The sequence below is a fragment of the Engraulis encrasicolus genome, chromosome 12, assembly GCF_034702125.1.
Source record: "Engraulis encrasicolus isolate BLACKSEA-1 chromosome 12, IST_EnEncr_1.0, whole genome shotgun sequence".
Classification (NCBI taxonomy): Eukaryota; Metazoa; Chordata; class Actinopteri; order Clupeiformes; family Engraulidae; genus Engraulis; species Engraulis encrasicolus.
Window position 1 is genome coordinate 14,056,433 of NC_085868.1, and position 12,646 is coordinate 14,069,078.

Here is a 12,646-nt window from a genome sequence, read left to right on the forward strand (position 1 = left end):
GAGCTGCACACTGTGGTAATGGCGTGCTGCGTGAATGCAACTGTATGAGCAATGTCCAATTGTACTGCAAAAGGTAACGGCACTTTGTGTTTTGTGTCTGCAGCACGACTGGAAGGTCATCTTCGTGCTTCTGCTCCTAATAATCGTACTCGCCGTGACTCTAGGTGTTTTGTGGGTCTTCTGGCGCCCTGCTCAGCCTGGGTAAGATTTCCAATATTGTTAAAGTTTGCTTCACGTGGTACAGTCGTTCTCAAAGAACGTCGTGCGCAATGCGACCAGTGGTCAGACTTCTGAATGAGGCTGCCCCCCTCAAGTTGATACACCAGAAGCGGCCAGCCAGCCACACACAGTCATTCAAATGTATTATAAACGATTTTAATTGAACTTCTTGCATGCCTACATGAACGTTTTTTTCTGTGTTGACCTTGGATGTGATCCAAAATGGTTTTGACTATCATTACTTAATTTTGGGAAATGTATCTTCAGAGCTGGCCAATGTAAAATTGGAAGTAAATGTATGGTGTCTGTCAGTACAACATTAGCCTGTGATATGGCAACCCAGAGCTACACGGCTCTGTGGTAATCTAGCCCAACTGTTAAACCAGTTAGGCCTATTGTATTGTATGTTACTTTTGTGCTCTTACTGAAGATAAAACCCCCACACTTAATGATTTGATTACTTCTGTTGGAAAAACAACAAAAACAGGTTTCGTTTTTTACTTCTACATTTTCTTTTGCCACCTCTTCTGTCCATAAGGCTCGTTCTCTGACATGGTATAGCCTACTATTCAAAGTGCAATGTTGCCTGTGGTATGCTTTCTTTCAGAGGATGCTTCTGAAGGTGAAGCTCGAACAGAAACAGAAATATGTCAAGGTCACAGAGCATGATGGGACATATAATTACCAGGAGTTTCACCTAGCAGGTTAGACATCCTTTGAATCTGGTAAATTAATGCTACTTTTTTTATCATTGTGTAGTGGAGTTCTGACGTGGAAAAATGACATGTGTTCTCTTTATACAGTCATGGAGAAATTTGGTCTGCCTCCTGAGACTGATGTAATGTACAAAGACTCTACTGGAACAGAAGTGGATGCAGACATCTTCTCCGAACTAGTGGAGAAGGGAGAGTTGTTGTTAAATGCACATGTGAATGATGGTAAATACCTCAAGTGATATGATGAAGCATTTATTCAGACTTAAGTGTATAATGAAATGTAGTGGGCAGCTTTTTGTGTGATTTAATGGGCTCTCTTTTTCAGATTCTCTGGACGTGTCGATATCCTCCGCTGCATCATGTTCATCTGAAGCCTCTACGGTAATTTTGGATGACAGTTTCTCCGAGACTCCAAGTAAGATACTCAGAAGGGAGACCCCAAGAGAAGCTGCCAAAAATGTAAGCAATTGTGTCAACTGTAGAATACTTACTAATGCTTGCTCGCAGGTGGAACAAATATTTATTGCAGTATTATTTGTAACTGTATTGACAGATGGTCAATCAAGTGCTTCTAAGAAAACCAGGGGGAGAGAAGATTTTCCTGGAGTACCATAAAACAAAGTCACTTACAGCTACAACTCGGAGACTGCTTGTTAACATCTTGGTCGCTGACATGGTGGAGCAGCATGGGTATGTTTGAAAGGCTTTTCATGGCAAAATAATAATATATTTTTAACGCTTTTCACCCAAAGATGCCTCAATAACTACGTAATTAGTAGAGTGTACTTAATCTTGTTAATTGTCAACTGCTCCCAGATATCCCTATTCCTACTAATGATGTATTGCACACTCCTCTTGTTGTGCTCTCCTTTCAGCCGGATCCCTTCCCAGGCCATTAAGCTGAAGTATGCGCAAGGCATTGTGGCGTTATTCCCGTACCTGGAGGATCCATTGTCCAAGCATGGATATGTATGTTTTAGTATTGTCTAAATAAGTTGTCTAAATATCAGTAATAACTTGAATAATTAGATTCTTTGGGTAACACAATTTATTGAAGACCTGCAATTTGATGTGCTTAACAGTTGAATTAAAAACAAGGACATCAAAATAAATAAAATGGGTTGCTAGTGAACAATAATTGGCAGACGTTAAGGATAAGGATAACACTGAGAAAAGGATATTAATATAAACATACAAAACACTATAAAAAGTGGTTAAACAAGAGGTCTAAATCACGAAATGTTCTCATTGTAAAAACAGTAAAGCATCTGAATGCATTAAATTCATACGGTACATGCATTATCTTTGTAGGAACACTTTTATGATCCTGCATCAGGCTCCGGCTACATTTCATGGCGTCTCAAAACAGTGCAACGGAGTCTTTCTGATCACTCAAGGACAGCAGCAGCAGCAGAAGATGACAGCAGTGGTGGGCCAAAGGCTGCAAGACCCTCAGCTTCTCCAATACAACAGTTGACGGGGCAGGAGTGTGTAGAGGCTCTATCTATGATGAACCATTCAGCTGATGATGCAGTAGTTCGAGAGAAGATGATGGCCACTTTTGAACACCGGCAGAAACTTGTCCATGATCCCGACACATCTGTGGATGTCCTCGAAACGTTCCCAAGATTTCTTGACATACCTGGCCTTGTAAGTATATTTTGTGTCTATAAATTACTTTTGGAAAGTTTCACTTCAGCTTATTTAGGCTTAGGTTACATCATTTCCCAGTTGAACTGATGCTGTGCATATAGGTTTTATATTGCCTCAGAATTTGATGTATTTCATAATTGTGTACATATCATAATGTTTTGTGATAGGATTTGATTTAGTGATCTCATGTGATCACCACCAAGTATTCCTTTTAATTTTTATTTTTTCATCCCAGATTGAGCAGGACTTTCTTGCTCTTTTTGGACCTGAGACATCTGGGAAGTTCCTGGCGAAGTGGACAACATTCTTCAGACCACAAATCATTGAAGATGCCAAAGGGCTGGTATCCACTGCACATGTCGAAGAGCTTCTTAGATCTGCCCAAGGCGATGGTGGTGGTAAGTCTTGTTAATTTGACATTTTTATCTTTCTCTTACTCTCTGGTACATATTTTAAAACTGTTTTTGTACTGTGTAGGATGGGACATTGATATCGCTTCATTATGCCTGCTGCTGCATCTCATTCCACCAACATCGAAGGGTCACAAGAAATCTGCGAAAATCAGTGCACTCCAGGCAGAGGATTACTTGGTGCGATATTTGCAGGTAATCAGTGCACTTCTTTTCAAGACTGTAGCAATATGTCTTTTCACAGGTCTGTGTGTGTTTGTGTGCGCGCACATGCGTGTGTGTGTGTGTGTGTGTGTGTGTGTGTGTGTGTGTGTGTGTGGTATATCGTGTAGGCCTATTCTGTATCCCTGTCAGATCTAAATTTTGCTCACCTGTGTAGTCCATGGCATAGAGTATGTATATGAAGGCAATTGAGTCTCATATTCTCTATTCCATTCTTATGTGTATTGACAATGTTGAACCTAAACCTTCATGGTGTTGATCACGGTTATATCTGGTGTTTACAGTAGTGGACAATTAAAAGTAAAAAAAACAAAAACAAAAAAAAAACAGTTTCTTTCCCACCTATGTCTCTTGTAGTTAGGTGTCTTGCCGTAATAACACAGTCTCATCTATCTCATTACATAACATCATGTGCTACTGTTGTAATTACACACCAAAAGTACTTCTACTTTGGCCACCTCGCTGTGTTAGTTTATTTTTTTCCTAGGGTATGCTCCACTCAAAGGTCTGGATGAGCTGAGGGTTGGATTTATTTGATGGAATGAAATAGTTATTTTTTTGTTTGTTTTGTTTTTGTTATTTTTCTTTGTTATAGGCTGGTACAAGCATGCAGATTTTCCTGTCCAGCCTGGAACCATCTCAGCCCTTCATGCTCTGCGTCGGGGAACAGAAGAACAAGATCCACAAGTTCTACATCATCGTTGACAACCAGGCAATACCATGCAAAGCACAAACATCAGTAGCTGCATTTGACGAACTGTTCAAGGCACACTTTGTTTTCGGGACGTCATATTGTGAGGCACTTGATGGGGTTTTTACTGCTTCATTCAAACAGCTGTGTACAATATCGATATTGGCAAGACAAAAGAAAAACCGAGAGTCAGGGAACTGAGGGCCAGATTTCTCAACATGAAAAAGTAATTTGCCAAATTTAGGGCCTTAAATATTTGTCATTTATGTTTACTTGTTTTATTTGCAAAACACTACATTCAAATTCATATTTAATTTGCCGTCATTTAAAATTTCATCATGGCCTTTATCCAGGAAAATATTTGCGTTTATGTTGTGGAGAAATTGGATGCTCATCGGTGTTTGGAACTTATTCTGGATTTAAGAAACATTTAGTTAACATTCATGGAAATGGTATTCCTTCCTCTACCCCAGACATGGAAGACAATAGTGAGAAGGAGGGTGGATGGGATCATACTACCCTTGAGAGTTCAGAAAATAATGAAGTTGAAGGTGAAGGTGAAGGACAAACGATGGAGAGCTCTTCTGTTACTGAAGCTAATTTGAATGACATGTGTGGATCTTTGGTTGCTCAGTTGCAGACTAACATGGTTGGTCAGAGTTCAGTTCAAGCAGCAGTTGAGACTATTGAAGATTTGGTTGATGGCATACAAACCCAGGCAAAGGAGGCAATTCTTCGTAATATTCCATTAGAGCTTTCTGACACAGTTGAGAGATGTTTTCGTTCCATTGAAAATCCACTGAATAAATTTAATACGCTAGCAAAACGCAAGAGGTACTATGAAGACAAGTGGCAAATAGTGCAACCAGTGGAACATGTCCTAGGAGTAAGATTTGATGTTCGACGTGATAAGAAAACAGGCATGTATAGCCAGGTTCCTATAACCGATAAATTGGTTTATGTCCCACTTCTTGAAACACTCAAATCAATGTTCAACAACAAGGAGATACTACGTGCTTTCCAACAGACAAAAGTCAACAAAGGGATTTATGAAGACATTTGTGATGGGGAATATGTTAACACAAACAGATTATTTTCATTTGACAGACATGCGTTGCAACTACAACTTTACTATGTATGATTTTGAGACGGCTAATCCCTTAGGGTCCAAGAAGGGCATACACAAGCTTGGTTGTGTGTATTTTATTTTGCGGAATCTTCCTCCAAAATTTAACTCTGTGTTGATGAACATTCAACTTGTTTTGCTTTTCCACACAACAGACATTAAAAAGTATGGCTTTGATGTTATTCTAAAGCCTCTTGTGGATGACTTGAAATGTTTGGAAATGGATGGTGTCCTCACACCGATGTCTGACATACCATTAAGGGGGAGTATTGTTCAAATTACTGGGGACAACCTTGCACTTCATGGTCTCTTTGGATTTGTGGAATCCTTCAGTGCCACATATTGTTGTCGTTTTTGCTTAGCCGACAGGGATGCGATGCAGACAATATTTTCAGAGGATCAACCTGGCATAATTTTTCGTTCTAAAGAACTTCATTCTCAACATCTCAGCAGTTTACAAGACAATCCACAATTGTCATCAGCTTTTGGTGTCAAAAGATCTTGCTTGTTTAACACACTTGAGTATTTCCACACATGTGATAATTTTGCTGTGGACATAATGCACGATATATTGGAAGGTGTGGCTCAGTATGAGCTAAAACTTGTTTACCAGCACCTGGTTGATACAAAGAGGATTACGATGAATGATTTGTGTGAGCGCATTCATGCTTTCAATTATGGATACATGGAAAGAAAAAATCGTCCAACTGCTTTGAAAACTGATGATAGTAAAGACCTTGGGCTAAATGCGAGCCAGGCGTGGTGTTTGTTGCGCAACACACCACTCATTTTTGGAGATCTCTTTGAAAATACTGATTCTGTATGGCACTTGCTCTTACTTTTGTTACAAATTGTGTATATAGTTTTCTCTCCTCGTGTAACAGAAGGCATGGTTATTTTTCTTAAGCATTTGATTTCAGATCACCACAGCCTTTTCAAGACCATATTCCCAAACAAAAGACTGATACCAAAGCACCACTTTTTAGTTCACTATCCCAACTGTATTAGAAAAATAGGCCCCATTCTTCATGTTTGGTGTATGCGTTTCGAGGCCAAGCACAATTTTTTTAAGCGCTCTGTTAAGAACTTCAAAAATGTAACAAAAACTATGGTGAGTGCACATCAATCACACATGGCCTTCAATTGGGAAAGTTTTAATTTTGAAAGGTTCACACATGGACCAATACATGTGGAAAGACTATCCAGTTTGGAGGGATACGAAGTTATATGTCAGACTCTTAACCTGAGCTCAAATGTTGATGTTCATATAACTAACTGGATAAAATATTTTGGTACAGAATATCATGCTGGATTGTTTGTTTGTTGTGGCATAGAGTCTGATATGCCTTCATTCAAAAAAATTATTAATATGATAGTGAAGGATGGCTGTGGATATCTTGTACTGCGGGAAGTGGTAACCTTGGGTTTTGATGAACATTACAGTGCATTTTGTATTGAAGAGTCTCCTTGTCCTTTTCACCTTGCTAATGTTGCAGAATTATTTCATTATAAACCTTATGATAAGCAGTTTTCGTATTACTCCAATGGAAATGTTTATATTGTACCTTACTGCCACCTTTGCTAAAATGAATGCCATCGCTTGATTTTCAATGTCAATAAAATGTTTAGAACGTATTTGACTGTGTATGCCTCCTGTATTCTATGTTGGATTGTTAAAGGGTTTACACCAATACACTACAAAAACTAAACTTGTATTTGCTTTGCTTTGTATTTATACCATATTTACTTTTAACACCAGTTTTAAACAGCATTGTCCCATTCATTCTATGCTTTGGAAAACACTAAATAGTGTAAAATTAACACTTTTCTAGGTTTAAAAAGTAACTCGGCATGTGGCTGTATTAAACACCAACTGGTGTACTTTTAACACATGTCTAGATTTAAAAAGTCACTCTATACACTACTGTATCAAACACCGACTAGTGTGAAATCAACACTTTTCTAGATTTAAAAAGTAACTCTATACACTGGTGTAATCAGAAGGTAACACCGTTTAGTGTTACCAGAGAGTTAAACATTAACTCTGTTTGGAGTTATTGTAACACTCTGGATATTAACACTTTTGAAAGTGTTAAATTAACACTCTAGAGATTGGGACAAAATAAACACTTTCATAGTGTTAAAATTAACACCCTCGGAGTTGAATTTAACACTCTGAAATTTGCTATCTATCTATCTATCTATCTATCTATCTATCTATCTATCTATCTATCTATCTATCTATCTATCTATCTATCTATCTATCTATCTCCACGTACGCCATTCCACCAGTATTACACTGTAATAGTCACTGACAGGTCTTCACGGTCACATCTTTCCACAGAGCCTTTGGTAGGCCTAATGCATTATGATGTGGTAATTGACACCACACTTTTGTAACAGGGCCCATGTCTTACTGTAACAGACTGTCTCTCTATCTGTCTGCCCATCTGTCTACATTTATCAGACACGTTTACATAGATAGACAGACTAAAATGGATGCACACAGTAGAAGGGCACTGAATTATTGTACTGTATATTGACTTGGTTTGTCATACAAAACACAGTATATTCAATAGATTTTAGCAAACTAGCATTCCTCCTGAGCATTTCCACCATGTGCGGAAGTAAGTAAGTAAGAATGGTTATACCGTATTACCAATTACTTTACAAATGTAACACCAAGCAAGTAAATAGAACCACACAGTAAAAAAATGCAGCGTTAGTTCATCACGTAGAGAGTACTCTGCCAAATACAAGACTGGAACACGTCAAATTGACTCCCCAAGTGTTGAATCAACACTGCAGAAGCCTCTTAGTGCAGCCGGGGTCGCCGGCGGGCCTATTCACTATTTGCTGAAAATACTCAACTACATCATAACAACATTACTATGACATTACAGAGAGCCTTAAGTAAAAGATTAATGTAAGACACAGCCATTACAATGTTGATGGCAGTAAGGTTATAACATAGCTTAGCTCTGCGCTAAGGGGTTAATATGTTTTTCCTGTACAGCCCCAATGACAAGGCCATTAATCACACTGCATACAGATGGCCTATATATCCTATAACACGTGTTAAGTATTTCAGTGGTGCATCTGAGAAGATGGTTTTGCCCACATGTTTGTTTTCCTTAGCTCATACAGATCAATTCCAGCTTGGCAGCAGAACTCTGGAAGTGTGAAGTGGATGGAAATCTTTGGTTGTACTTGTCTGTGGTTCTCATGAAGGTGTTGCTATAATGTAATATGTAGTAAAACTAAGTGCTTCAGGTGAAATGCGTCAAGGCCCTAACACTTTGGCTGCCTGTGTAATGAAACTAGACAGCACTGGATCACCAAGGTAAAAGAATAAGGTAAGGAAAGGCGTAGGCTATCAACATACAGCATGTGTGAAAATGATAAAGAGGGTGGGTGTAGAATAATACAATGTTTTCGTACTCTCTCAGATTTTGAAAACATTGTGAACTTTACCTTCCGAAAATGTGAGAAATTTTCATGCAATTATATGTGAGGGAAGGAAACGTGTAGCCTACTTGGGATGATATCCTGGGTGACTCACTGATATTGCCTCTTGCATTTTGTTTGTTTCTACTAACCTTTCTGCTTCTTAGGTTTGTTTAATTAAATTCTGAAACCTATTAAGGTGAGTAACCATATTGACTGCAACAGCAGGTAATCCCCTAGTCACATTAAGTCTAATTATTGTGTTATGGTGTAATGCATTATGTGAATACAAAAACCATGCCCAAACTCTCCCCACAGAGCAGCGCTTTAACACAAAAACAAAAAAGCTGCAGTACCCACACACACACAAGCCTAAAAGAAAACCTGTGTGTATTCAAGGGGATAAAAAAGACAAATAAATATCTGTCTGCAAAGCTCCTGTGTGTGTGTGTGTGTGTGTGTGCGCGCGCGTGTGTGTGTGTGCATGTGCGTGTGTGTGTGAGGCTTGAAGCAGGGGCTCTGTTTACCTTCTGAAAAGAGGGCCTCCCACACTGAGCTATCTATGCCGAAAGCCAAACTACAAAGAGCCGACGGAACTTGGATGACCTCGCGGTCGTCTACTCGCATGCATAACAACGCGACAGCTGTGTGTGGATGCTAATACCTCAGGAAACCGGGAGACAGACAGACAGCCAGGGCGCGTTGTTTATTTTATGGTTATTCATGAGCTGTTGAATGAGCCTGGAAAATCATTTAAGACCAAAAAAACTAAGTGACAACTTTTCAGTGACATAAAAAAATGACTCACTTGCTCAATCTTTCTCTGTGTCACTGATTTAATACTAGGAGTACCAGGGCTGTCTTTTGTGTCCCCTTTGTCAGTCACTGCCTGAAATGAATCATGACTCGACCCTGTTGATATATATCAAGGTGCTTCTCGGAAAGAAAGAAAGAAAGAAAGAAAGAAAGAAAAAAAATGCCCAAGCCAACATCTTGATCGCAAATTCCATTTAATCAAAAAACGATCACCAAAGCCAAACACACAAAGTTGCATTCATGCGGTCTCCATGGTAACCCCCAGTTGATTGCATGACGGCTTGATGTGGATTGATGCGGCGGAGTGGAGTGATGGGCCTTCTCTGATGGCGTGATAAACACAGCCTCTCAGTGGGACGCTGGACAGATTGGAGAGACAGGGAGGAAGGATAGGAAGGGGGGTGTGGGGGTTTGGGTGGGAGGTGGGGGGCATACAGAGATGTGTCAGGAGGAATATCCTTCCCCAAAGGGCATTTTACCTGTTTTGTCTGCGCTAACTCACCATGTAATTTCCCTCACAATCCAGCCCTGACTTGGCTATAATACAACAACAGAACCACGGACTATAGACAGATCACAAAAAGACAGCTGTGGGTTAATGTTTACTGGACTGCGGTTAAAGAATAGTTTTGGAGAAGGCAAAAGGAAAAGAGGACTTCCATCTTAGCTCACCATAAAAAGCCTAGCCGTCTCCACATTGATTTATGTCCGTGAAGCCACATTTTATTACAAGATCAAAGATATTGCTTTCCAGATCAATCCAAATGGCCTATAACCGTTACCTGGTCTCAATATCAAGCCTATATCACCATACCATCCCTGGCCTAGCATGCATTACCATATATATCATCACATAATATATGCATGCATATATATATAATATATCACCACAATCATGCACACATATCATCACCACGTGTGTCTCATACATAGGCATATATGATGTTACCATGGAGTCTATTTATGGGGCGCCGCTAAATGCCCATCTGAGTGGCATCCTGACCCCCTGCCAGGCTGAGGAGAGGGGAAAGGGGAGTTGGTGGGGGGGGCAGACGCACAGCTGTGGGGGGAGAGAGAGAGAGAGAGAGCCTTCCTCTGGAGACGAAGTGTGCACATCACTGGGACCCTGCCTGCACTGTAAACCCAGACATCAAATGTACTTACCAAGACTAATTAAAATGCACTAAAAAATAGAAGTTTGATGGCATTTCTGAAGAATACTGAGTATTGACAACTTATTTGAGGAAATAGTTGTTCAGATGAATATGTTTTAGTTGAATGGATTAAATTCATAAGTTTTGGTTATGACCCCGCCTCTTTTTCTTCAGGCTGCACCAACTGGCCTCTACCCAGATGTGGGCAGTTGAATGTATTCCTGCAGTGTGTTTCATGTTAACAGATCGTTTCAAATTTCAACTGACAATATGGCCACGCTGCAGCATCCAATTTTAAATCAGAATATTGCCACCTAGTAAAATTAGGCTATCTTGTGAAGTGCCATTGCACAATTGAAAGTCAAATGCTGCATGACATAATTGACATTGCCTACCATCAACCAGGAACAATGGTAGTGCCACCTGTCAATTAGTACCTGCCCTCACTTGAGTACATAGGACTGTTACAAGTTCATTGAATTACTACCTGCAGCTGCCACATGCCTGATTACTCTGGTCACATGGTTAACTTTCACCTCTATAAAAACTCAGACTGTCAGTTGCTTGCCTAAATGACTGGTTCGCTGGCTCTCTGTCCGGCTTGTTGGTTAGTGAGCTAACTGACCGACCAACTGACTGTTTGTTGGCCAGCTGGTTGGCTGGCTAACTGACTCTTTTGGTTGACTGTATGGCTGGTTTGTTAGCTGGCTAGCCATACAACTGACTTGTTTGTTGGTTAGTTGGCTGACTAACTGAGTGTTAGTTGGTTAGCCGGCTCTTTCGCTGGCTAGCTGACAACTGACTCTTTTGGTTGGCTGGTGGACTGGTTTGTTGGCTGGCTAGGTATTTAGTTGGTAGTGAGTATTGTGGTAGCAGGTATCCTTTTTGGTGTGTTGCTTACTTGACATTTCAGGATTGTCTAATTATGCTCAACTAGAGTATTCTATGCACACTGGTTAATGTACTATCATCCAGGAGATTACAATAATTAAATGGTAATAATATTGCACATACTGCAGAAACTTGAATTTCTCAGTGGTTATGGATAGTTTGGTCTATTAATACAAGAGAGCAGTGTGATGGACTGGTTCCATGCCACAGTTGTCTCAGTCATGGTGAGGAATGGGAGGTGCGACTGGGAATTTAGTACATTAAACTGGGAATTTTGCATACAATAACTATAGATAACAGTTACTACTGTGGAAGATGGTAGGTTAAATCAATTTGGACTTAAGTACATTTAACTTAAACTTTTACATATAATGAGTATATACAACAGTTGAGGTCACAAAAGATTGTAAGTTTAATCATTCATAATTACTTAGTTTTTCTAGGGCAACCACTTTTCTGGGTTTTTGTAAGTAAACTCAACTTATAAGGTTTTACAGTGTGGGGGAAAACACAGCTGTCCCGCTCTCAGGCCTGCCTGCCTGGCTTGCTGGCTCGGTGGCTGGCGGGCTGGCTGGCTGACTGGCTCTCTCTATCCTCCTCTCTCTTTTTCAGTCTCCCTGTATCCCTCCCTCTTCTCACTCTATGTCTTGCTCCATCTCTCTCTCTCCCTCTCCCTGCAGGGCTGGCTGTCTTTTCTCTTGCCTTCCTCTTCTCCATCTCTCTCGCTCACTCCCTCTTTTTTTTCTTTCGGTCTCTCTTCATCTGTCTCACTGCCCTCTTTTTCACTCCCTCTCTTGCTGCCTCTTTCTCTACTTGACGGTGTCTCTATCTGTCTCTCTTTTTCTTCCTGTCTGTATCACTAACCTCCACCCCACTCGCCCCATCCCTCTCCTTCTCTCTCCCTCCCTCTCCTTCTCTCTCCCTCGCTCGCTCGCTGCAGGTGATGCCACGCTGCGCCTTGGCCCCCTAACAGACTCACTCTTTTCCAACGCTGGAGAGAGAGGAGAAGCGGAGCGAAGCAAAGCAAAGCGAGCCTCAGCCGCATGACAGCGGAAACAGCTGCGCTCATCACAGTTGCCCCGCAGTCAAATACCTCTCCCCTACTTCCTGCCTCCATGACCCTGCGCTTCCTGGCGACCAGGGCCTTTTGTGTAAACAAACGGCTCTTTTTACACTTGCAATTGAGGTTGCAAAGGATCAGCCTTCTTTTAGGTGTCTCTGGCTCTCTCTGTCTCTCTCTCTCGCTCGCTCTCTCTCTCTCTGCTGTCTGTTCTCTGTCTGATCACTCCTCCCTGGCAGCA

The 12,646-nt window shown here is 40.7% G+C and overlaps 1 protein-coding gene across 1 annotated transcript in view; it reads left to right on the forward strand.

Moving 5' to 3' along the window:
* The window catches only part of LOC134460340 (uncharacterized), a 23,849-nt gene continuing 11,203 nt past the window's right edge, over positions 1-12,646 (forward strand). The window contains exons 1-10 of the mRNA XM_063212771.1: positions 1-201; positions 827-923; positions 1,023-1,157; positions 1,261-1,394; positions 1,489-1,625; positions 1,811-1,904; positions 2,247-2,585; positions 2,824-2,986; positions 3,066-3,193; positions 3,816-4,014. Of these exons, the coding sequence (XP_063068841.1) occupies positions 52-201; positions 827-923; positions 1,023-1,157; positions 1,261-1,394; positions 1,489-1,625; positions 1,811-1,904; positions 2,247-2,585; positions 2,824-2,986; positions 3,066-3,193; positions 3,816-4,014 (1,576 nt within the window). The 5' untranslated portion in view covers positions 1-51. The remainder of the gene's footprint in view (positions 202-826; positions 924-1,022; positions 1,158-1,260; positions 1,395-1,488; positions 1,626-1,810; positions 1,905-2,246; positions 2,586-2,823; positions 2,987-3,065; positions 3,194-3,815; positions 4,015-12,646) is intronic.